This window comes from Pleurodeles waltl, chromosome 4_1 (genome assembly GCF_031143425.1).
Source record: "Pleurodeles waltl isolate 20211129_DDA chromosome 4_1, aPleWal1.hap1.20221129, whole genome shotgun sequence".
In the NCBI taxonomy this organism is placed as follows: Eukaryota; Metazoa; Chordata; class Amphibia; order Caudata; family Salamandridae; genus Pleurodeles; species Pleurodeles waltl.
The window spans coordinates 850,734,544-850,759,859 of NC_090442.1; the positions used below are offsets into that span (position 1 = coordinate 850,734,544).

The following is a 25,316-nucleotide window of genomic DNA, read 5'->3' on the forward strand; positions in this document are numbered from 1 at the left end:
TGCTCTCATCAGTGCAGGCAGAGAAACAGAACACATTTCTGGTGCCAGCCACCAGAAGCATTTTTAAAGCACCTGCCTGCTGGGAGCAGATTTGGTGTTTGATCCTGTTTGGAAGGAGATTTAAAAATGCTCCCACCAGACAGGAGCAGACATGTTTCCTTGTCTGTGATAGTGCGGGCAGGGAAACTACTATGTCCCGGGGGTGGACTACCTGGGACAAAGTAAGTGAGCCGGCCCTGGGGCTGGGGTCCCCGGGGCAATCAAAGGGTCAAGGGCGTGGGCAGTGCGGCCCCACACCCTTTTGAATAAACTGACTGCAATTGGGTCCCCAGGAACTTTTTAAGGCTCAGGAAGAGAGAATGCGTGCCCCCACCACAAAATTAAGAGATTGGGTCGCAGGGGATGGGGACCCTGGGGTTGAAATGGGCTTGGGAAGGGGGCATGTGTCCCCTCTCTGAAATAAATAGATTGAGCCCCAGGGTATGGGGCCTCCAGGGCCAAAAAGTGCTTGAGGAGGGGGGCAGCGCCCCCCTTCCACTTAAATACCCCGCCTAAGGCCCTGAATGGGCTGGGGCGAGGGGACCTACTGATGACCCCCTCCTCACATATAAAAATCAGAAAATGGCAGCAAACATTGTTTTGCTGCAATTCCGTGGGCCAGACACTGGATTTTGGCAAAATTTGCTGGGTTTGTTTTCTAGCTTTTGCCCCAGGGGGCCTCTCTGGATCCCCCCCATGGGGCCTAGGTGAGCAGGGTGTCTCAACCCTGCCCCCTTATATAATTTTTAAACTTCAAGACAGGAGGCTAATTCCCCAAGTCTTGTAAAGGCTGATGGCAACATTTTTCTCATGTTGTTGGCAGCCAATCAGAGCACTCGTCTGACTCTCTGAGGAGCAAGATGGCCCAGGGTAAAAAGCTCCTTGGGTCAATCAGAACACTCAGTTTTTAACTTGGTGCTCCTGCGAGACTTCTGAGACTCTTGCGGACTCAATCATCCACATATATAAATATTTTTAAACTGAAATTTCCATGAAAAATGCAAAGGGGTTCTGCATTTTGAGACCCCCCTGTTTTCTCAGCCCCTGTTTGACAGATCACCTCAAAACTTTCCTCGCACAAATTTGGCAAAAAAGAGCACTCTTTCGAAAGTTTTGTGGAGCTTCCTCAAACAGTGCCAAAGATCTGCAACACAATAATCCATTTCAATGGAAATGCTGACCTAACTGTAACTACACCCATACCCATATATATATATATATATATATATATATATATATATATATACATATATATATATATATATATATATATATATAGATAGATAGATAGATAGATAGATAGATAGATAGATAGATAGATAGATAGATAGATAGATAGATATTCATTTTTTAAAACATTTTTATCTAGTCGTTTTTACAAATGTCACTTGAAAATTGTTCAAAATCTGTGCACACCATTTACAGGGTCTGGCAGTAAGGTTTTGAATGGCGGCAATTATTTGGAGTTTCTTTTTGATGGTGTTCACTACAAGATCTATATTGAAAAGGACATACGTGTATTGAAGTAACTGGTTTCATCAGTTGTACTAAATGAAGTACTCTCTTTCAGGTTACCTATCCTACAAGGTGGAACATTCAGCTTCATTACGCCCACACTGGCCATTCTGTCTTTGCCTCAGTGGAAATGCCCAGAGCTGAACGCTCTTTCGTCAAATGACACAGGCACAAATGTATTCAATAACGCAGTTGATAACACAGAGCCATGGCAGTCACGCATCAGAGAGGTGAGTCTTGCATTTGTATTCCGTCTAACTTGGATAACATATGTATTGCTTCATAGTAATGGCAAGTAGACCTACTGCAATAATCTTCCCATTCTATAGAAAATGTTGGCAAATGCACAAAGATTTTCCTTTCATAACTCTTCAATTTCATAAAAATAAAGACGCAGATACAAAACAAATCGCACAGCAACCAGATTTGCTATGCTACATTATGCTAGCTGTCATCCCATGACTGGCGCTCAAAAAGGCTGCCTTGCGTGACGTCCATCCTCGCAGAGGTCAAAGAGTGCTGTCTAGCATAGGATTTGTGCTAGTACAAAGTCTTATGTCTAGACAAACAAATAAGGATCCTGCGTACTAGGTATGTGTTGTGCACTTCAGCACATGTGCAATGCTTGCATTTTTTGGAGTAATGAAAACATTTCTCCTTTTAAGCCCTTCCTTTAAGGAGGTGTTAGATTTTGAGTGGTAAGCCTGGTATCTTAGAACATTGAGCTTTGCGTCAAAACCTATGGCTGTTTGCACTGAGACACCCAAGTAACACTCCAGTAATGCCCCTTTGACTTTTGCGCAAGAAAGTAAATACCATGCACCATTTTCCATTGCTTTTTGGTGGCGCAGGGCATTCGTAAATCTTGGGCAAACTGTATTACACAGAACAGACTTGGCCAGTCATCTGCGTGAAAATCACAAGTGATCACAGGAGGAGACTGATTACAGTTGCGATCCCTGCCTTGCCCCTTACACTCTATGGCATTGCTTTTGCGAACCCTAGTCTCAGAGGTGGTGAAATCAATGCTAAGAAAACAGGGGCTGCCCTGCATTTCTTATTTCTGCCCATTTTTCACCATGTTGCACCCCCCTTAAATAAATGTTGTGATAAATAGTTGGGTGCAGGTGCTTTCAGTTCGGTATAGTGCAGTGCTTCCCATCCTTTTGACTTCTGTGGACCCCCACTTTATCCTTACTGAAACCCGGGGACCCCCACTGAACCATTATTGGAATCCGGGGACCCCCTACTGAGTCATTACTAAAAGCTAGGGACTTAATCTGTTAATATTATTTAATTTTCTAAGCAGTCCGCCAGGGGTCCCCGGACCACAGGTTGGGAACCACTGGTATAGTGAGCTGTCGGATTTCACCAAGAATTTTTACACAAAGAGACAAAAACGCACACACTTTTTGTCCCCCTGTTTGCAAAGACTTAAAAAATGTTGGTTATTTCATAAAATAATGCACTTTCTCTCAGTACACCCACCAATCCACATTCCTCTCTCTTTCCACTGCCTCTTAAGCCCCTCTTGTGACTTGCTTGTTATGTAATGTGCTTTAACATCCTGTGCCAGCATGATTGTCTGGAAATCTGAAGCTAACACCCCCCTTCCAATCATAGTGACTAAGCCAAGCCCCTGCAGCCGTGGTAAGTACACGTGGTTTTAAATGTATGTTGTGTGGATGCTAGTGGGTGAGGGTGTGTTTATGTGAGAGAGGCTGTATGTGTGTGCGCACGTGTGTCTGTGAAAGAATGTGTGTGTGTGAGTGAGAATCTGTGACAGATAGTGAGGGAGATTGTGTGAGATTGAGAGCAAGTATGAGTGAGTGAGAAGAGGGAGTGAGATTGAGTGAATACAAGTGAGTAAGTCGGATTGAGTGTAAGGAGTTGTAAAAGAATATGAGTTAGAGTGAGTTTGAGTGAGAGAATGTGTGTGAATGAGTGAATGTGAGTGTGAATGAGAATGTGATATGATGCTTGCAAGTTTGTTGGCCCTGACATACTGAATGTAGTTATTGACTTACTGAGACACCAAAGGCAAAATACTGCTGCTGGCATACTTGAGGCAATTCTTAGCATGCCAGATATATGTGATAAAAACTCAGTTAATATGTGACATATGGGTGACGAATGGTATGTGGACCACATAAATTGCAAAATTATGGTACTTGCATGTTGATGTCATTTTGACATAAGAGGGCACCCATGGCATGTGGAAGCACTCATGACAAATCTGGCCTTGGCACAATGGTCGTACTTTTTGAAAAAATGGGGCAACTTTTGGAGATGGCTAGATTTCATTGACTTAACACACCATGAAAGATTTTTTAATTTATTCATTTATTACTTTAGTAGAGTGCACAATTACCCAAGGTTGTCCTGATGCTTGACTTACAAATCCACTAAATGAACCTAGTTAGAGCACACATAATAACACATTTTGATGTGTGCCCTTTCAGCATCTATGGCAATTTAGCAAATTAATGTGAGATTTGTACTTGAAAATGAACTATTTCACTCATTTTTCAACTTTTTCTCATGGAGTAAGCCCCTAGGTGAGGTCTGGCTTACTCACTCTGCTCACTCACTATAGTCAGGGCACATATTATTCCCCAAAACTTTCAAAGGTCAAGTCAGCCTGGTAATATATAGGTGGTACCTAAAATAGACATGTCTGTTTTGCGGTGTTATATAAATCATACAGTTACTTTGGAACTTTAACAATGTGTTGTGATGTAAGGGTCATGTGACATATCTTCCTGGAAACAATTAGGGTCAGGGGTCATGTGACACCACTTCCTGTGATGTCATTAAGGTCAAAGCGTATGTGATGTCACTTCCACTACCCCTGATATCATGATGAAACAGAATCCATGATTAAGACTATAGGCAATTACTCAAAATTATTGGATGGGCATTAGAAATTAGGATTACAGATACCTCAAATGTGTCAAGCTGCAATTCCAGTATGTAATCAAAAGCTGATGAAACAGTATGTAACCTATCTTTCATAAAGAGGGGCTTTAAATGTTTTATCAATATTCCTTTACATGCGAGGCAAACAAGGATAACGTTCTAATTAATTTGATCTGTGCTGTTCCCTGCTACATTTTGACCAAAGTTTTGCTTCTGGCCTGCTATGGAGGTTAGTTTTCACACCTACCTAAATTAAAACCCACTGATAGCATAGATTGATATTGTGCACTTTTGCCAAATAATTAACTATATCCAGGGGTCCCCTTAACCTTAAGAAAGTGAGCCAGTTTTTTACTCTCAGTTAGCAGATTGTCTCTTGTAAACAACATCTCAAACACCTTCAACTTCAGCAGGTTGTTTGACACTATCAAGCTCTGACCATTTAAGATTACCTGTGGGTCAAAGTGGAAACCATACTTCAGTTATAATTTCTAAGTTTTTGTGTTGTGTTAACTGCAAAACTTTTTCACTCTAGAATAGGTCCATTAAACAATGAGCGAGAACTGACTGACTACCTCGTCTATTTAAAGAAGATAAAAAAAATTATACTAGATGCCTCATTCAACAAAACAAGAGAACACACACACAGCTGATGTCTCCGCTACTACAGCAGGCACAGTGAGTGCTCTCTGCACACAAGACTCTTCATACTTTTAATGTCTGGGATCCCTCTAAATCAAGACAGTCCCTAAGTGGCAGCAGGGACAACCTTTGGCATAGGAGTCATTATATAACCTCCATACTGATGATGAAAGCAACACAGATAAGGCAATAAGAAAGTGACAGAAGGGATGGTCTGACAAGTCAGTGTGTGTAGCTTTTTTCTGGGCTCTTTGGGCCATATTTATACTTTTTAGCCCCGCATTTGTGTCGTTTTTTGACACAAAATCACGTTAAACCTACAAAATACAATTGCTAAAAAAGTATAAATATGGGCCTTTGTGTGCCTGTTTCATGGTCCTGGAAAGCCGGTTTTTACTGATGATGTTTCTCATTTTACCACAAATATTCCATATTCCTGCTTTCTCCAATACCTTGAGAAACACCTATACCGCATGTCTTTAAAAGCTCAAAACTGCCCAGGTGGTAGGTATGAGTACTTTTTATCTTTCTTCTTTGCTTACAGGGCCTACTTTAATTTTAGTGCTTGGGCTATTTTCTGCCACAGGCCAGATGTGGGCCGAGAACTGTAAGTGCTTACAGTGCACTTAAGAATGCTTGTTGAACATGGTTGGTCATTGTTGATCAGTGCTTAAGAACTACTCCGAAATATATATACATTGTAACACCAGTCCAGTTCTAGGTAATTACATTTCCACACAAATGCCTGTTTTTGGTTGATCAATTTGCAGCACCTGCATCTTAGGAGTTTTAAAATACTGTCACTTTGTTTTACAATAGTTTTTAAAGTTTCAAACTGCCTCTGAAACCCAATAGTTGTATAGCCTAAGATGGTGAGATCATCTCCATGCTAGACTTATCTGTACACCATTTAATTTAGGGGGATTACATTCGGCCTTTAGTAAAGCAGAGGACAAACCATGTATGAATAGGGAGAAGAGCAAGAGAGCCAGCACATTTCTTACTTAAGGCCATTTTGTACTGGCAGCCTCACTGCCTAGTTTCTCTGCTAATCGACGTTGACCTAACTCATTGTACTCATATGTGGGGCCACTTAGAGCTTCAGTAATTCACCCAGAAGATTTTACTCTGCACAAGTACCAAATTAGACAGTAATTCACAAGATCAAATGCAGAACAAAAATCAACAAAAAATATTTAGCACCACTGTAGATTGTTTTATGAATACTATCATTGATTGAAAAGATGTGCATGGAAGTCCAACTGTCCTAACATACATCCAGCTTGTTCTCTGGGGATTATATGCCACATTGCAGGCCCAGGTCTCAATTTCCCTTGATAGCACAATGGAAAGAATCTCTTATGACACATCAATGAAGGAAAGTAGATGATGAACTGTTGTATCTTCAACATTGCGTTTATTACAAGATTAGTGTTAACAGTGATCACTTCCAACGTACCGGGATTTCACTGTACTCCTCTTTTTATATTAACATGGGTAATTATTAGCTAAAATACAAGCAGTTCAGATTTTCACCAGCTGAAGCACACTTCAAGTAAATCTAAACTATGATAGCTATTTGGGAATCGCTTATAGTGGATATAGTGGTTAAATTATCAGCAATCCTGTGTTCATTGGCTTGGAACCAGGACATCTATTCCCCTTTATGAGACCCACTTAGTCTGCCCAGTTTACGCAACCGGAAATAGTAACTAAAAATGAAGGTGCAGCTAATTAGCACAAAGCGCATTGCTGATTAGCTAGCCACTAACAGCTTGTTAAAAATATTATACAGTGGATACGGTCAAAATATATTTATATTGCTAAAAAACTCAAGGTCTTGAATAGACAGATCAGGAACCTGATTCTTAAGCTGCGCACTGGTGTGGGCTTTTCCTGGTTCTTTCTGGTATGTCAGCCATAAAACTGTTTGAAAAGAAAGCCTTTGCACATGCAACTTAAATGTCAAACTCTCCATGGTTCGCCTACTGCCTTGCTTGTCTATCTTTTACTCTTGGAGAATAGACGAGGATTCAAGATGGTGAAATAACTTTACATTTAATCTTTGGGCTTCCTTCTGCTGAAGTAACATTTGCCAATTTTTAAAGGTGTCTCTTAAGAAATTATCCTTATGTTAATCTTATCTCACGGTGACAGCTTATCCCTGGTCCTTAATTGCTGTGTATGAAATACAAACTATAACTATATCAGATAAATGTTACTATTACTAGACATGATTCTAGGGAATTTAGGGTATGGTCATGCTTGACACCCAGTTAAGTTGTTAGAAATACAATTATTCAAGTTATTAATAAGTGCAAGTATACCACTGCACTTTCATGCACCTGCCCTACATATTTCTCATTCTTGATGTGTCTGTTTAGTTTGACTTGCATTTGTATGAGAATGTAATGTTGAAGATTTCAATGGTGTAACCCCTAATGCTAATATTATTGGTTATTTGTGATACCTGAACTAGGTGGTGGTAAACTGATGATGTTTAAATGGTCTTTTGTCTTACACAAAATTTGATTTTAAATAAGGGCAGAGAAAATTTGCCAATATCATCTGGACTTTCTTATAAATAATGTATGAGATGCTGCCAGGAGGCATGCTCCACTTTCACTTTTTTTTAAATAATTTTCACAATCTTATTGGTGTTTATCAGGACCAGTTCCCAATTTCCACTACCATTGACCACAGTGGTTGATGGGGAATAGACTTTCGCAAATACAATCCATTTCTATAGAAGATGTGTTATTTAGGGTTCCTTGTGATCTCCCTGATTGACAAATCAATTGGCTGTCGTTTTCCAAAAGCTCTTGGAATCCTTTGTTACTATGGCCTCTGCAATTTGGCTATCAAAAGCTCACAATATTGATTTATTTGCTTTATTCTTACATTTTATTACCTTTTTATATTTTTTATTTAAAACTCTGTAATACTCCAGTACCTTCCTAATTGCCGTCGTCTTAAGTGTACACTCAGAGTCAAAGCACATGTAATGAATATCACCTATTTGTAACAGCTTCTTTTCAATCAGCTCTACTATTTTTTATAATTATCAGTCAGTGCCACTTAGGGCCTGATTACGAAGCTGGGAGTCTGGTGGCGGTCAGGACCACTGCTGATGTGGTGGTACGACTGCCACATTATGACCCTGGTGGTCAGACTACCAGGGTACTTCTGTCACAGACGGGATTGCTGATTCCGATGGGCTGACAGTGGCAGAGGTCCAAATCAGCCAGGACGCACTGCATGCAGCAGCACCCTGCTGAATACGACCTGGTGCTCTGCTAGACTTTTCATGGCGGTATCACTGCCATGAAAGTGCTGGCTGAGAACAGGTGCAGGGGGCCCCTTGCACTACCCATGCACTTGGCATCAGCAGTGCAGGAGTCCTCCTGTCCAGCACCCTCACAATGCTTACTGTCTTTACAGCAGACAGTGAGCATTGCGAGGTTGCTGGTGCCCCCTGCGATGGAAGCATTGCTTCCAGCTCAATTATGAGCCGGCGACAATGCTGCTGCCACTTTCCCACTGGGCTGGTGGGCAGAAACCTTGATTTGCACCCATCATCCCAGTGGGAAAGTCATAATGGGCCCGGCAGGCAGGTAGCCAGCAAGGCGGCAACGTCCCCATCGGACGTTTGGTGGACAGGTCTTCCCATCTGCTGAATTCGTAAAGAGGCCCTTAATCTGAAACACATACAATGTTAAATTGTGTTTTTGCTACATCAACAACTTGATCCCAATTTTGGACATCCCCATTGCCGGCAAACTTAATGCTTCATATCCAATATCTAATTCTATATGTTTATTTAGATCTTGTCTTTTGGAGCTATCACTTACTGGTAGAAATATAACTGACTGGTGATCACTCCTTGGCCAGTCCATTCATGAAATGTTTCAATATTCCCCCCACTAATCCAGCAATCTAGAAACTTATAATTAATTGGATGGTTGGACCGACATTCTCTCAGCTGGCTAATTCCCAGGTAATTTGCCATTTTACATCTTTATGCCTTAACTGTGAAGCAGATACTTGATAGAACCTTGTATATCAACTAACAGAGTATAATCTATTGTGGTAGTCATTTCCAATATCTCTGACTGTTTTTATCTTTTCAGCTCACTAAGAAATTCTCATTTAGATTTCCAATTAGTAGAAGGCTTTAAAGAATGCATCTCCTCCTAATTACAGTTTGAAATTAAATGTGGCTTTTATTTCTGACCTCAATTATCATCACAAACCATTAAGAAAGTTACAGCGTCCCAAGTTGTGGTGGTAAGAGATTAACAAAGGCAATCATGTCTACAGCCTTGAGGGGTAGGCAAAGGCATTGATTGATGGATGACTGCTTGCTCCTCTCCCCCCATGTCTCCCAAATGAGAAACATCCTTTAAAATAGCTCTTTTCCCTTGAATGATAGCAGCTGCTTTAAAAATATATCACGTATGGGAACATAAATGCATGGCGGAAAGGCTGCTGTCCCTTCCAAGTTGTCATCCCTGAAATTTTATAGAGGGTTGTACATAGCTACTTGCTAATTAATGTTCACTAAGCAGGTCGTTTACTGACCCTCTGTAAATGGGCATTTTACGATGAGACTTAAAAGGACATAGGTTGCATTGGGGTACAGTTTGCCCCCACTATTTGTGACCTGCCCGTAGATACATCAGCCCTCTAACTCCTGTGTTAAAGTGGGTGAAAAGTGGTACAGAGACAAAGGTAGAGTGAGGCAGTCTAGGAAAATAAACTAATTGTACACACGTGTTAAGGAGATCATAGGGTGTCACACAGAAGAAACAAGGCAGGAGGGAGAAGCAAGACAAAGAGGCGGAAGGGAGAAAAAATGGATAGTGGAAAAAGCAGTGGAAACACACTGTTTTTAATCATAAAACATAAACGATTAGGCAGAGAAAGTGGCCTGCAGGGCCCTGTGAAGCATTAAGAAAAAAAAAACAATATTTTTTCCAGTTTTGAAAGGGTCCTCATTGGGAAAGAGCAGGGCTGCAGGTCAAAATCCTACCACTGCAGCCACCAATGACAGACAGGCAAGAGAAGGCAGACTCAAAAATCAACAGACACCATTCCTTAGTACTCACATACTAAATTGGCTGCATTACTAGGATTCTCGCTGAATCAAGATGGATGCTTTCTTCCTTTGTAAAGTTAATGAAGAATCACTTGTCTCTCTTGCCAAAGATCATCACCTCTTCATTCAGTGTGGGCTATCCATTTCAACTGCATCATGGCTCTTTCAGAGCGCAACAGATCTCTACTTGACCATGGTGATGCAAGTGAAATACACATTGATCTTCAAAATATAAACAGGAAGGGGTATAGACAGAAACAATTGGCAGTGACAATGGACCTCAAAGAATAACAACAATCACTGACAGAGAAAGTGAATTATAGTGGCACATAGCATGCATAGAAGATAGGTTAGAAATTGGCCTCCCTAACCACTAGTGGAAGCCAACTATGACTTAGCGTATACTTTCACCACGCCACTGAAGCAAACTGGATTAGATTCTGTTGAGTCATCAGGATAGATGTGACAGCCATAGAAACATAGTAATTAATTTTTTCTTTATTAGCACATATAAAACACTTTTAAATATGTGAAAGTATTCAGACTTCCAGTTGTACAAAACTACCACTTTTAATGAGTACTTCTCAGTACAGTGCTATAATGTGCCCTATCAATGTCAAAGATTCCACGTTAAATGAATAAACTTTTTTGAATTTTGAAGAGATGTTACAATATTTTATGTGATTTTGGTTGTTTGACTGAGATAGTAAATATTTTCAGTGCTCGGTTTGTGCAGAGCTCTAACATCTGAGCCAGACCCTTGGCTCAGCTCTCCCTGTTAATTTGTTGGTTCACCCACCTCTGTGTATTCCCATCAGTTTCATATTTTTTTCTTCAAAAATAGATCTTATAGTTTAAGAATGTTGGTCCTGGTCCTCTCTGCAAAGTCACTTTCAAGACTTTTGCCCTTACCTTCCACCTTTTTGCAGAATTAGTTTTTGTTCACCCTTAGGACTCTGTGCACTTTACCAATGCTAACGGGTCCTAAAGTGCTTGTGCTCAGCTCACTCCTCTAAACATGGTAAAATTGGTTTAGACCTGATTGGCATATGTAATTTACTTATAAGTCCCTTGTAGAGCAGTATACCATATATCTAGGGCCGGAAAATGAAATGCTACTAGTGTGCCAGCAGCACTTATTGTTCCACTTAAGTAGCACCTTAAAACATGTCCCAAGCTTACTATTAAACCCTGAATGCAGTTTTAAACTACCAGTTTGGCTTGGCAATATAACCCTTGCCACGCCTTACACTCTGCTTTTATTAATGTCACCCCTAAGGTAGGCCCAAGTATCCCAGAGGGCAGGGCGCATTCTAATTAAAAAGTTGGACATATACTGTTACGTTTAACATCTCCTGGTGATAAAAGCTCCTAAATTTGTTTTTTACTACTATGAGGCCTACATGTCCCATAGGATAACACTGGGTTACCTTATTACATTTAATAAGTGTCAACTTTTGATTGAAGCATTTCATATTTGGTAGCTATGAAATTGTAATTTAAAATCCTCTTTAATGGTAAAGTTGGCTTAAAATTAAAATTTTGAAGATGCCACTTTAAAAAGTTGCCATTTTCATGCCATTAGTCTTTCAGTTCCTGTAGCCTGCCTTAGGTCACATGACTGAGTATAGCTAACAGATAGACTTTGTGAATTTTCACGACAGTCACACAATAGAGGGATTAGGTGTTCTTGAATGAGCCATCTTCTCACAGGATGGAGGAGATGCTGGGCATAACCTTACTTGCAATTGAATAGCCTGTGCTCTGCCTTCACACAAAGCACTTGTCAACTTCAAATTGTCTCTGTAGCTAGCCTGGAGACAGGATAGGGAAGTCATGAAACTCCAAACATTTCAAAGAAAAACCTCTAGAAACTTCTCTCAACTTCAAAGAAGGCACCAGTGATAAAACCAGGGCCCACAGAAACAATTGTTCAGTTCATTTTCTTGACTTGCGGAAAGACTCCCAGAGGACTGCCTGCTGCTGTGGCCTGCTGAGTACTCCACATAACTGCTTTGCTGCACCAGGACAGACTGATTTGCTGCTTGGAGCCTGCCTTGAACCCTCAGAGACCAGCCCTGCTGTTTGAGCTTTGCACCCGCACCTGAACCCAGGTCTACCAGAGTGACTCCAAGGGCTAGCTTGTTGGCCTCAGAGCCACAGGGACATAAAAGGCTCCCACCATCTTGACCCCACACCTGGGCCCAGCCTGAGTGAGTCCTGAATCCCAAAGTGGTGTCCTGCCATAACTTGACCCTTGGCTGTTGTGCCAAAGGTGTCCAGATAGCTCAAATCTAAAACTTGGGACTTGAAAACTTTTTGGCTAAAAGCTGCTCTGAAAACTGATGGAAGATCAGAACCAACCTGCTTGTTGATCCGCCCAAGGTGTGTGGCCAGTTGGCCTGATTTTGTGGCTCCTCCAACTACGTTCTTCTCCACAGCAGCAAATCCTTTGACAAAGGGGTATCTGAGCTCTTGTATCTGTCTTCGTCTACAGCCTCTTGCCTTGGCCCACTGGAGATTTTTGACTTCCATAAAAGAGACTATGGGACTCATTTAGATTTCGGTGGATGGGTTACTCCATCACAACTGTCTCATTATTTCCTATGGGGTTTAGTTTTTGGCTGACAGGCTATCCATCACCGTTAGGGCAGATTAACCTGTCTGCCGAAATCTAAATAAGGCCATAAGTCGGAATACAGAAATCTTCACTGCAACTTTGTCCAGCAGCTCCACGGCGGCAACACACCTTCTTCAGACATTGCCTGCAACCTTGCCCCACTGAACTTTACCTTCTCAGAATCTTTTCCATGAAAATTCTTCAATGCCCACAGGTAAGCAATGAGCAGGCCCAATCCACTTCTGGTATCTGACATGCATACTGTCGTGGTCGGCCATATTTTTTAACTTTGAGCCAGTCTTGCGCAATTAGATACCCAAGGTTGGTGCTTTGATCTTTTAGGCACTTCATTTTACTCAAATGTTTAAGAATTCATAGCTTCGTTCTACTGATTGGATTTTTGACATTTTGGTGTCAAATAATTTGTTAAAAGTTACTCTAGTTTTCTAAATTGGTGCAGGATTTGTCTTGTGTTGTGTTTCAAATACTTTACACAATTCCTCTAAGTTAAGCTTGACTGCTTTTTTTTACCAGGTTAGCCAGGGTAAAGCACAGGTTATTTTAGGGACTTTCCGCAGTTCCCCCTGCCAGGGATTATGGCTGTCACTTGACCACTCCTCACACCCCAGGTCAACCAGCAACCCCAATTCGAAGCAAGGGAATTGGGCCTGCCTCACCTAATTTATTAGCAGAAAATGTGCACCACCTTTGGGCAAATTGGTCCTCTTGCACCACCATGGATAGGGTGATTGCACCTGCTGTGTTGTTGAAAGCTAGGCCATGCTACTACAGCCATCCTTGGGCATTCCTTGTGCAACGGCAAGGTTGCTTGTTGTTTAACGTATAGCACATTTAACACCCCTAGAAAGTAAATCATTCAGCTTTATTAGCTTCTGTTATCGATCTGGAGGCCGTAGTCTTTTACTAATGACCTTGGTTTGTAGTCAGTGTGACAGTAGCAGTTCAAATGCATTCAGCCTATTTATTTATGTCAACAGTAAATGATATATTTCTGAGTGCTATGGAATTTCCATTCTGAATGAAGAGGCCTTTTTGCCAAATATGTACTAAACAATATGTATTATATATTACTTACTATGCAGTATGGACTACACTACATACTGCAAAGATGAATTTACATATCATGCACTGTTGTCATGAGCACTTCTTCAAACCCTGTCCTGTTTACTGAATGATCCACACAGAAGTTTACTGAGAGAGCCAAGAAGCTGTCATTCTGAATTGTAATTAAAAAAATAGCAGTATTCAATTTTTTGACAATCAGAGGAAATTGCTAGAACTACTTTGAATTTGGATTATAACCTGTCATCCTTAGCTTTTTTGCTTAGGGGCATCTATTTCAAGATGTTAGCTTTGCATCTGGAAGAGAAAGAAATATAAAAGAGCACTGATCAGGTAGTTCCAACAAAACAAAACAAAAAAACAAGTGCTAGTTAGCAGATGCATAAAGAGCCTGAATTGGCGCCCCTCCTTTCAGCAAAGCGAGTTTTCTTAAGGTTATTTTAATTGGGATACACACATTGCTGATATAATTAAAACGCCCTGGCATGGTCTGTTGCTGCATATTGATTAGTGGAATGCACTGCCAGATTTTCTCATGGCAACATGGGTCAGGAATTCCTAAGTTCATGATGATGTTCTTTGTAGCTTTTATCTAGATGACAAAGGTAGCATTGGATCCCAACGCCTTGGGTCTTTGCTAAATGTGAAAGGTGCAAAAACAGTTCCTATAGCGATCAAACAACTATGCAATATATTTCTTTTTCTATTGCTAGGAGCTTTGAGGTTTTTGGTTGTAAACCCCGTTGTTGTCCTAAACAAATTAATGTCTGCTCTAAGCACAAAATGAAATACAGACCGAGCCTGCATGGGAAATCTATCCTTAGTAAGGATATCTCATCAGACTGGTTTGCGAACATCTCGAAGCAAAGCTAAATATTTGACGTTTTTCGAAATTAAAAGCGAACTGTATGCTTAGGTGAAACACGTTAATGTTTCGCACGAGAAAACGTGCAGGGGAGATGTTACTGCCTGCTTGGAGCCAATTAGGCTTAACCAGGACGTGCAAGTTAACGTTCTAATGCATTTTGCTAAAAGAACTGGCATTGCTGCTCTTTCCAAAAAGAGTTGTTTCAGAACGGTCCAGTGTGAATATTAAAAGAGCGCTGTCCACTCGCTAAGGCAAACCTGTGAGAGATGGAACACCGACTCCCTTCTTTTCATATTTGTAACACACCACTACAGCAGCGCAGAACATTTAATTTCAAGTGATTTGAGTAGGACCGCTGGCCCTTTGTAAACCTGATGCCTTTGCAATGTTGTTGAAATGCCACGGCTTCTATCAGTGTGATAAGAGGCCTTTTTTACAGATGCTCTTTAAAACGCCCAACTTCCACGCGTCTAAAGGATGTAACCTAAACTGTTGTGCGTCTTCGGTGTGCGCTGAAATTCTTAATTGAAATGAATCATCTAACGTTGCTCATAGGTGACAGCCAAGAGGGGTTTGCAGGGGCATTTGATGCATGGCAGCTCAGTCATGACTTTAGAACAATCGACGAGGCACCGGGGTTTACAGTCTTAGGTTTCACATGTCGCTTAGTTTCTGCCTGGTATTGGATAGTTGGCTAAGACTGCAGACAGCGGTCTTTCAGCGAGGATTAAAAGATAAACAGAAGTTCCCTCCTTCCTCGCAGCTGTTCTACTAGATCGGGCTATGCAAATGGAAACAGACATTGAGTCGCCTACATTCCAGGGGCAACAAAGTGAAATCACTGCTAGTGATGACTAGTGACATCACAGGATTGAATCCTTGTGCCATCCTTATACCCTTAGGAATACTATATTTACTGCTGAGGAGCTCGATGAAAGGCAGAAAGTGGACTCTACAGAAATTTAACCTTAGTGCTCCATTAGCTTACTCTTCCTCCTGCAACATTTAAGATTAGTAGTGTGCAAAGTTGGAAAGTCAAGTGACTGACAACTTTATTTTGTCATTTTTCTTTTCTCAAAGTCAGGCAGCTATAGCAACACATTGCTACAGAGGCAAAAAGTGCCCTCCACAGTGAACGGTAGCCATCCCTGTGAGACCCACTATGGGTGCGGAGGAACTCCTAACTTTATAGACCTTAAAATACTACCTCAACAGCTTGCCATCGGTAGATGAATTTTAGCCGGCTTAGGCCTCAATTTTTAGGAGGCACTTACAGCATGTCAAAATACAGTCAGTTCGGAAGAGGCTAAATTGTTGAGCTATAGCATATGAGCATAAATACAAATTCATGAATTTATTGTAATGTAGGCTGTCAGAAAATAGCGGGTCAGAATAAAGTGCAAAACTCAGAAGAATTTTAAGTTCCAAGTGAGCAGCAAAATCAATAAGAAAATGGACAGCATTCCTAGTAGCATAGGAAAGTATCTGGTTAATCGACAAAATATGAGTTTTACATACAGTTTTCTTGCATGGGAAATTGCTAATTTCTGGAAAATAATCATGGTGTGAGGCAAAGAATTATACTCTCAGCAAATCAGAACATGGTTCTATGAAATGTCATATTGCCTTAGCAGCTAAGTACTATCTCCCTATATTGTCTGCTTCGCAGTCAAACTGCAAACTATTGTGAGTAAATGCAGTTCAGTGACATAGTGGAAGGGCCTAGGAAAAGTGGAACATTGCTCAGTCCATCTTAGAAATTTTTCATCGAGAACAGCAAGTACAACGTCAATGGAAATGAACAAACATGATTCTGCATGACGTTATGCTGCAGAAATGATGAATAGTGGACATGAACGAAAAGGCAATTATTTAGCACAAGATGCCATTGAGATCAAAACTGAGGGCTAGTTAACATGAGCCAGGAAAACACATTGGAACAAGACATAGCAGATATGTTTCAAATGCAACAGCACCGGTTCAATGAGTACATGCAAATCCAAGAGCATTTCTATGTTCTGCACTTTGTTAATATTGCACAAAAGTATAAAATCCACAAAAACTTTAACACCCCCATCATTTCTTCTGCTCTACATCCCCACCATTCCTTGCCAGGCCTCTATCCTCAGTCCAACTGCCTGTGCCTTTCACTAAAGCACAAGGCACTCCATGCTTTGATCCCCATCACCTTACCCACCTCCAAACCTCTAACTTCCTGAACTGTTACCCTAATTACCACAACGCAGCAATTAGAAGTATTTTTTCAGACAGAGAATATCCTGGTCTTTAAGGGAGTGACAGGGACAATGTGCTACTAGGAAATAAATAAGTCATACTGGCTATGGGGTCCAACTCTTTACATACTTGAAGGCACAGACAGTTGAAAATTCGTGCCCATCTTCACGCATGCTAAGTTTCCAAACTCAGACGCCTATTCATTGCCATAGAGAAAAGGGGATACCAAGGGTAGTGCCAGAGTATCAAAGAGAAAGCCAGGGTAGGAACCGCTGATTCTTGTTTTCAATAATTGACATTTATGGATGCTTAAGTTTCTCACAATGAAATGACCTCTAAAACATAGAGTGCTATCTTCGGAGTCAGAGCGTATATTTTAGTTGAAGAAAATCATCACATAAGGCTTGAAAAAGGATCATTAACTCTGGCCCAATTACTGTGATCATTCTGGGTATGAAAAGCATTCTGTGAAAGCATTACCAAGACCATGAAGCTAACAGTAAATAACATAAGGAGTAATAAGACAAGAGTCCATACCATATATGTTGACAACAACCAATGCTGCCCTGCCACTTAAAAATCGATTTATCTCCAGCACGGCGGCTGACATAGTACAGCCCGCGGCATTATGAGCCGGCCTACCACCAGGGTTTTCGTGGCATCAGCAACGCCACAAAAACCATGGCGGAAGGCCCTACCGGTGACAAGGAATTCCTTCCCTGTCACCGATAGACGGGTTCCCCTCCCCCAACACTCACCTGACAACTGACACCTCCCCCATCCAGACTCACCCCGATCCACTCACTCACACCCCATACATGCACACACCACACAACTGACCCTACCCCCCACACCCAGACACGCACACATCACCCCATCCCCATTACAGTCACAGCGCCCCTCACACCACACCCCCCTCCCCGCATACACACACACAGACACCCACAAGCACCAGGCATACACCCATTCACTTAGACATACACACGTTCATTCACACACACACATTCAGTCACACACTGACAGACATGCATTCATTCATGCACTGACATATTCACACACATTCTAACACGTAATCACACTGACATGCAGACACGCACTCACCTCACCATTCTTACACACATTCACTCACACGCATACACCCACGTAAACAACACAACACACACAGACACATTCACACACACACTCAGACATTCATGCACACACCCAGACACACACACAAAACACCCCCACCCTCTCACCCTCCTCCCCTGTCGGATGCCCGACTTACCTTGGTCGAGGAGGTCTTCCAGCAGGGAAGGGGCACTGCTACTGCCAGCAGTGCCCCACCAGCAGAACACCGCCAGGCCATAGCCGTATTACTGGTCATAATACGGCTAGCGGCATTCTACTGGTGAGGCGGAGCTGGTGGTAGCAGCGCCAGCTTACCACCGTCCACCACCATGAGCACTGCCGGATTCCCGCCCTTATTGTGGCAGAAGTCAGGCAGTGTTCATAATATGGCAGACAGATGGTAGCCGCGGTGGCGGTATGTTGGCGGCCGTCACTGCGGCGGTAGGTGGTATGTAACACCAATGTTATAATTAGGGCCATAATGTCTAAATAACTATCTAATATTTAGGAGTCATTAATACGCCATCCCTTATTCTAGGATCCACTGCTCAGTGAGTACCTGTGGCGACATATAATACGGCATGGAACAATATCTCAGAGAATGACATAAAAAGAAGGCTCTTGCTACCATCAATGTGTAACAGCAAGCACAAGCTTCCAAGAACCCTCTTAACGGCCAGAGCTTTCTTCTTGGCTGTCACTAGAATGCTCAAATCATGCTCCAGAGGATGGACCTTTTCACTTTAAGGATTTCTCTTAGTCACAGAAAGCTGAGAAAGCTCTGCATTGAAGCCTGGTGGTCACTAAGTTCTGGAAGTTGTAAAACAGTGTGCAGTTCACAATGTAAGCACTCTAGTAACAAACACACCTCTGCTGAGCTATGGAATACACATATTTAAAAGCACTTTTGTATTCCTGTATTCCATCTTTGTCTGCAGAATGGTGAAAACTGCTCTGGACGCCCGGTAGCACTGCAAAGGTTAACAAGACTCTTTAAATTCATGTAGCATGTGTGAGTTCAGTTACCTCTGCAGTGTCATTGCAAGAGAGCCATGGACTCCAGAGAAAGCAAAGAAAATACCTGCCGGAGCGCTAGTTGGGTGGTAAAATACATCAATAATCAACATTCAGTGAACCCCTCAAGCAAAAATAAAACCTGTTACAAGATACGCTGCAGAGACTAATTAATACAGAGCAGTAAAAAGAGCAAAAACAAAGTATATTCCAGCAAATGTATCAAAAAAACACCAAACCAAACAAAGGAAATCTTAAGCATTTACTATGAATGAGCAAACACTGACACCCCAAAAAAGCAGCCTCCATGCATGCAACAATACTGTGAAAACTTACTTCTGTTCCTCAGATTTAATGTTGCCAAATGTTCCTTATTCAAACGTTTGGAAACTGTACTGCCTATAAATATGGCGACTAACACAAAAGCATCAAACATGGCCATGGAGTCATGCTCAGCTGTCTCCTTCAAGCAATTCCTTATTTCTGTCTTGAGACACAGCTAACATGATACATGCTTTGCTCTTCTAAGAAGTTACCAGCCCTCTGAAACACACACATCACAACTTCCTGAAAAACACATACACCCAACTCCCTTTTCCCGGCAAGATTATGGAAATGGATATGACTTTTTAGATGCACTGAGCTAATTATGTTTCTCTGTGACAATTTAGGGGCACTGAATCAGCATTAGCCAACATAAGATGTGTTCTTGTTTCCATGGACAAAAATAAATACACAGCCCATATGCACCTCAACCTCTCTGTGATCTACAACAATGTGGGAACATTTGGATTGGCCCTATATTGGATTACATGTTTTTCTTCTAACTGGAACCAAAAAGTCATGATTGGGTCAATTATGTTGCCCATATGTGCTTTGGCTTGGATCATGCACCAAGGATCATCTGTCTCTTGTAGTTCAACATTTACATATATTCCCTCACCTGGCTACTCAACCATCACCATCCCAACTTCCAACTCTATGGAGATGATAGGAAAAATCACATAAGGGTAGATTGTCAATTAGATTATCTCATCAACAGCACCCCACGTTTGGACCGTGTACTCCACTGAACTTTGCATGAACTGTAGCAAAACTGAGGCAATTGTAATAGGATGAACTCAGCCTAACCTTCTTCATTGCCTTAACTCTATCATCTATGAGCACCCTGTTAACTGAATATAAAGTCAGTGACTTGGGGAGATTTTGTGACTCTGAACTCAAATTCATCCCCCTAGCCACCTGCAAGTCAACACAGTGGTCAAGGGAATCAATGTCCCACACTGTTCAACATATACATGGCCCCTCTCGCAGCCCTCATCAGAAGCCACAGTATGAGCATTGTGTCATATGCTGATGACACACAACTCATCATTTCCCGTACTGAAGACCAGGACACGGTCAAAAGGAACTTCTACTCAGGAATGGAAGCTGTTGCCACATGGATGAGAGAAAGCTGCCTCAAGGTCAACTCCGACAAGACTGAGCTCATCATCATTGGAAACGCCACCTCAGCTTGGGACGACTCCTGGTAGCCCACATCCCTCAGCACCCTCCCTGCACTAACTGAGCACACCCGCAACCTAGGTCTCATCCTCGACTCCTCCCTATCCATGACCCACCAGGTAAACCTAGTCACCTCCTCCTGCTGGCACACACTCTGAAAACTTTAGAAGACCTTCAGATGGATCCTAGCAGACTGTCGTAGTAAAGTCACCCATGCATTAGTCACAAGCAAGCTCGTCTATGGCAACGGCCTCTATGCCGGCACCGCGACTACAAACATCAAAAAACTACAACTCATCCAGAACTCCCCCGCAAACCTCATCCTGGACCTCCCACGCCAAGAACACATCTCCCAACACCTGAGGACCCTCCACTGTCTCCCAGTCAAGAAACAAATCACCTTCAAGCTACTCACCCACACGTACAAAGCCATACACAATGCAGGACCAGCTTACCTGAACCACTGCATCTCCTTCCACATCCCACCAGATCCCTTTGCTCCCCCCAGATGGCCCTGGCCACCATCCCTCGCATTCGTAAAAACAGTGCCAAAGGACGATCCTTCACTTACATCGTAGCAAAGAACTGGAACAACCTCCCCGTGCACCTCAGACAAAGTGCATCGCTCACCATCTACAGGAAGAACCTCAAGACGTGGTTCTTTGGATGAGGCCCATCCCCTTCCCCCCAAGGGCCTTGAGACCCTCACCCGTGAGTAGGCACGCATTAATAAAACTGATTGATTGATTGAATTTCTTGCTCTTCATTCTCTACAAAATCATTCCATTCTTCTACCCAATTACTGCATGGAGCTGACACTACTCCTTATCATGGCACACTTAAACTACTGCAACATCATCAACATGCCTTGTTATCAATGTGCATAATTTGCTTTTGTAACTTTTGTTCTATTTTCAAAAACGTCTCTTTCATTGTTTATATTCTCATTCTCTTCAAGATTGCAACAACAAATGCATTAATCCATTAACAATCCAGCAAAACAATTATAATCAGTACCATACAAATATTAAAAATCTCCACCCCACTTGAAATGTAACCACTCATTCCCAACCATCCTCATACCCACTCCATGCACATACTTTTTTTCTATGGCCACCAAAGAAGGTATTCCAACAAGGAGACCACTTTCCATTCAGTCTTCCATTGTTGTATCTTGATCTGGAATCTACAAATATTAACGGCCAAAGCATGTTTCAATAGATATTGAAATTTCTAGACCACATTCTTTAGGACCTATGATCAAAGGATTTTCTTCTTTCACCTAAAACCACTTCCAAATCTGTCCAATTTATTTAATGCTCCCTTGAAATCCACTATAATTTGAATATGGTGCTATACTAATGGCATGGATCCCGAGTAGCTGACCTGTGCCATTAGTATAGCACGCCGTATAGTCGGTGTTAGACTTGACATCCTTGCCGTGGTCTCCCCTAACTTTTTGCCTCTGATTCCCAGGTTGTTGATATGTTCTGGACTCTGTTTTTGCTGTTTTTGTTACTCTGGGCACTTTACCACTGCTATCCAGTGCTAAAGTGAAAGTGCTCCTATACAAAATATGTATGTGATTGGCATTCCATGATTGGCATATTTGATTTACTGGTAAGTCCCTAGTACAGTGCACTAGAGGTGTCCAGGGCCTGTAAATCAAATGCTAATAGTGGGCCTGCAGCACTGGTTGTGCCACCCACATGAGTAGCCATGTAATCATGTCTTAGACCTTCCACTGAGGGTCTGTGTGTACAGGTTTAAACTGCCAATTCAACTTGCCAGGCTTAAACCTTCCCTTTTCTTACATGTAAGACACCCCTGAGGTAGGCCCTAGGTAGCCCCATGGGCAGGGTGCAGTGTATGTTTAAGGTAGGACATATACTAATGTGTTTTATATGTCCTGACAGAGCAATACTGCCAAATCCGTTTTTCACTGTTGCAAGGCCTATATCTCTCATAGCTTAACATGGGGGCTGCCTTTAAAAATGATTAATGCGTAGATTCCATTTGGGAGCAGATAGACATGTGGAGTTTGGGGTCTCTGAACTCACAATTTAAAAATACATCTTTTAGTAAAGTTGGTTTTGAGATAGTGTGTTTGAAAATGCCACTTTTAGAAAGTGGGCATTTTCTTGCTTAAACCATTTTGTGACTCTGCCTGTTTGTGGATTCCCTGTCTGGGTTAGTTTGACAGTTGGGCTGTTTGCACCGCTCTCTAGACAGTGACACAAAGGGAGCTTAGGTGTAGCCTGCATATCCTGATGAGCTATCTGTGCTAGAAGGGAGGTGGGGAGTGGTCACTTACACCTGAAAGGGCTTTGCCTGCTCCCACACAATGCAATCTCCAACCCCCTGGTGTGTGTCTGGGGCCTGGCCTGGGCAAGGGAGGATTTCACAACCAAGAGAGACTTTCCTTTGAAGTAGGCCTACTTCAAAGGCAGAACTGGGTATACGAAGGGCACCCAAACCCATGAAAATTAGATCACTTCTGGACATAAAGAGGAGCCTGTGCCTGGAGAAAAGTTGAAGAGCTGAGGAGAAGTGCTGCCCTGCCTGTGACTGTGCTTTGTGGAGATATCCTGCAGTTGCTGCTTCTGCCTGCGCATGGAGACAAAGACTGAACTTTGTTGTGCATTCCTGCTTGTAAAGACATCTCCAAGGGCTTGTCCTGACCTTGCTTCCTGTTGTTGAAGTCTCACGGCCATCAAAGACTTCTCATGCCAGCACCTCGACTCTCTGCTGAGACTCCTGCACTGCCAAGTGGTGCCCTATTCAGTTTCTGGGGTCTTGAAAGGTGAGGCTGGCAAACCAAGACTGAAAATCCGAACACAGACCGGCGGGAAAATTTTGACGCACCTTCCGAGACGTGGCTGAGAAACGACACGCTGCCGGCTTCACGGCTGAAATCTATGCTCCCCCCTGCATCGCGGCTGGAAGATCGACGCACGCAGCTGGAGAAACAATGTGCAAAAACCACTGACGGAGGCTGAAAACGTCACAACCCACAGAACGCGATTTTGCTGATACCGTGCGGCAGGATTTTCTACGCAAATCTCGGTGGGTGCGGAAAAACAAATCAAAGCCTGCCTGGACACGAGGGCTTCTGCGGATCCACGCATCGCTCTCCTGCAGAGAGGAAAAATGATGCACGCCGACCTGACCCGTCCGGAGGAGGAAAAACGTATGGTCTCACTTGCAAGTGAGAAATCGATGCATCTTTGGCCTTTTTTTTCGACCCACACTTGCCCATGTGGTGTTATTTTGATGCAACCCAGGAACCTTTTCACACTAACAGCGTTACCACTATTTTCTAAGAATTTAAGACTTTTTATTGCTTTTTAATTCATAACTTGTCTTGAGTATGGTGGATTTTTGTCGTTTTGGTCTTGTTTTGTTTAGATAAATATTACCTATTTTTCTAAACTTGTGTCGTGTCATTTTGTTGTGTTTTCACTGAGTTACTAGCTGAGTTTACACCTAGACTCTGAAGTTAAGCCTGCCTGCTTGTGCCAAGCTACCAAGGGGGTGAGCGGGGGTTAACTGAGGGTGATTCTCCTTTACCCTGACTAGAGTGAGGGTCCTTTCTTGGACAGGGGGTAACCTGACTGCCAACCAAAGACCCCATTTCTAATATTGGTGATCAGCGGTTTGGATTGGACTTGTATTTGTACTTGACATACAGTGATTAAGTGTACACTACTGTTTTCAGTGCAGACCACTCCAAGACCACATACTACTTGTTTTGTGATTTTGTTGCTTTTTTTCTTTTTTTGGATTTTTCCCTAGATCCATTTTGTGGTAATCCTTGATTGACTTTTGAACTTCAGTGGGAACTTGTTTTCTGCCTTTGGAACTTTGCACTTCTATTGACTTTTCATCATGTCTCAGTCTGGAGATGCATCCGCTGGAACTGCTTTTGATTTAGGGAAACTGGAGAGTTGCACAGTGGCCTAATTGAATCAGTTCTGTAAGGATCTTGCCTGCCCTATGAAGAGCTCCACCAGGAAGGAGGAGCTGCAAAAGGCATTGAGGGCCTGGGTGGCAGCCAAGGAAGCTGAGGGGCACACAGAAGACGAGGATGAGGGTGAGGAGGAAGAGGAGGTGCAGAGTATTCACAATGGTATTGTGGGTGGGCCTGTTCTGTCCGAGGGGAGGGTCTCCAGGGCAGGTAGCAGTGTCTCATCTAAGGGTTTGACTGGAGAAAATGAGGATGGCCATAGAGGAGGAAAGGTTATTGTTGGCTCATGAGCTCAGCTTGAGGGAGCTGGATTAGAGGAGCCAGTCTAGTAGGGATGGTGGCAGCAATAACACAGAGCAGCCTGAAAGGAGGGTGCACATTCCTAAGGACCTTGTGAAAGATTACAAAAGGGAGGATGACATACTGTTGTGGTTTAAGGGGTATGAGTCTGCTCCCCATATGAATCTAGACCCTGAAGCTCATTGGGGGGGCGGGTCTATGGAAGCACTTTGAGGTAGAGGGAAGGGATACTCTGACATCCTTAGAGGATCCCCAGGAGCTCACTTACCCTATCATGAAGGATGCCCTGATCACTCGGTATGGTCTCACCCATGATCAGTATAAGGACAAGTTTAGATCTTATAAGAAAAAGGAATCCCAAACATGGTTGGAATGTGTTGATTCATTCTGTAGGTCACTG

At 42.5% G+C, this 25,316-nt stretch overlaps 1 protein-coding gene across 1 annotated transcript in view; it reads left to right on the forward strand.

Annotated features, from left to right (window-relative positions):
* The window catches only part of LOC138287203 (solute carrier family 23 member 1-like), a 665,436-nt gene that overhangs the window by 359,601 nt on the left and 280,519 nt on the right, over nt 1-25,316 (forward strand). The window contains exon 4 of the mRNA XM_069227562.1: nt 1,610-1,784. Within this exon, the coding sequence (XP_069083663.1) occupies nt 1,610-1,784 (175 nt within the window). The remainder of the gene's footprint in view (nt 1-1,609; nt 1,785-25,316) is intronic.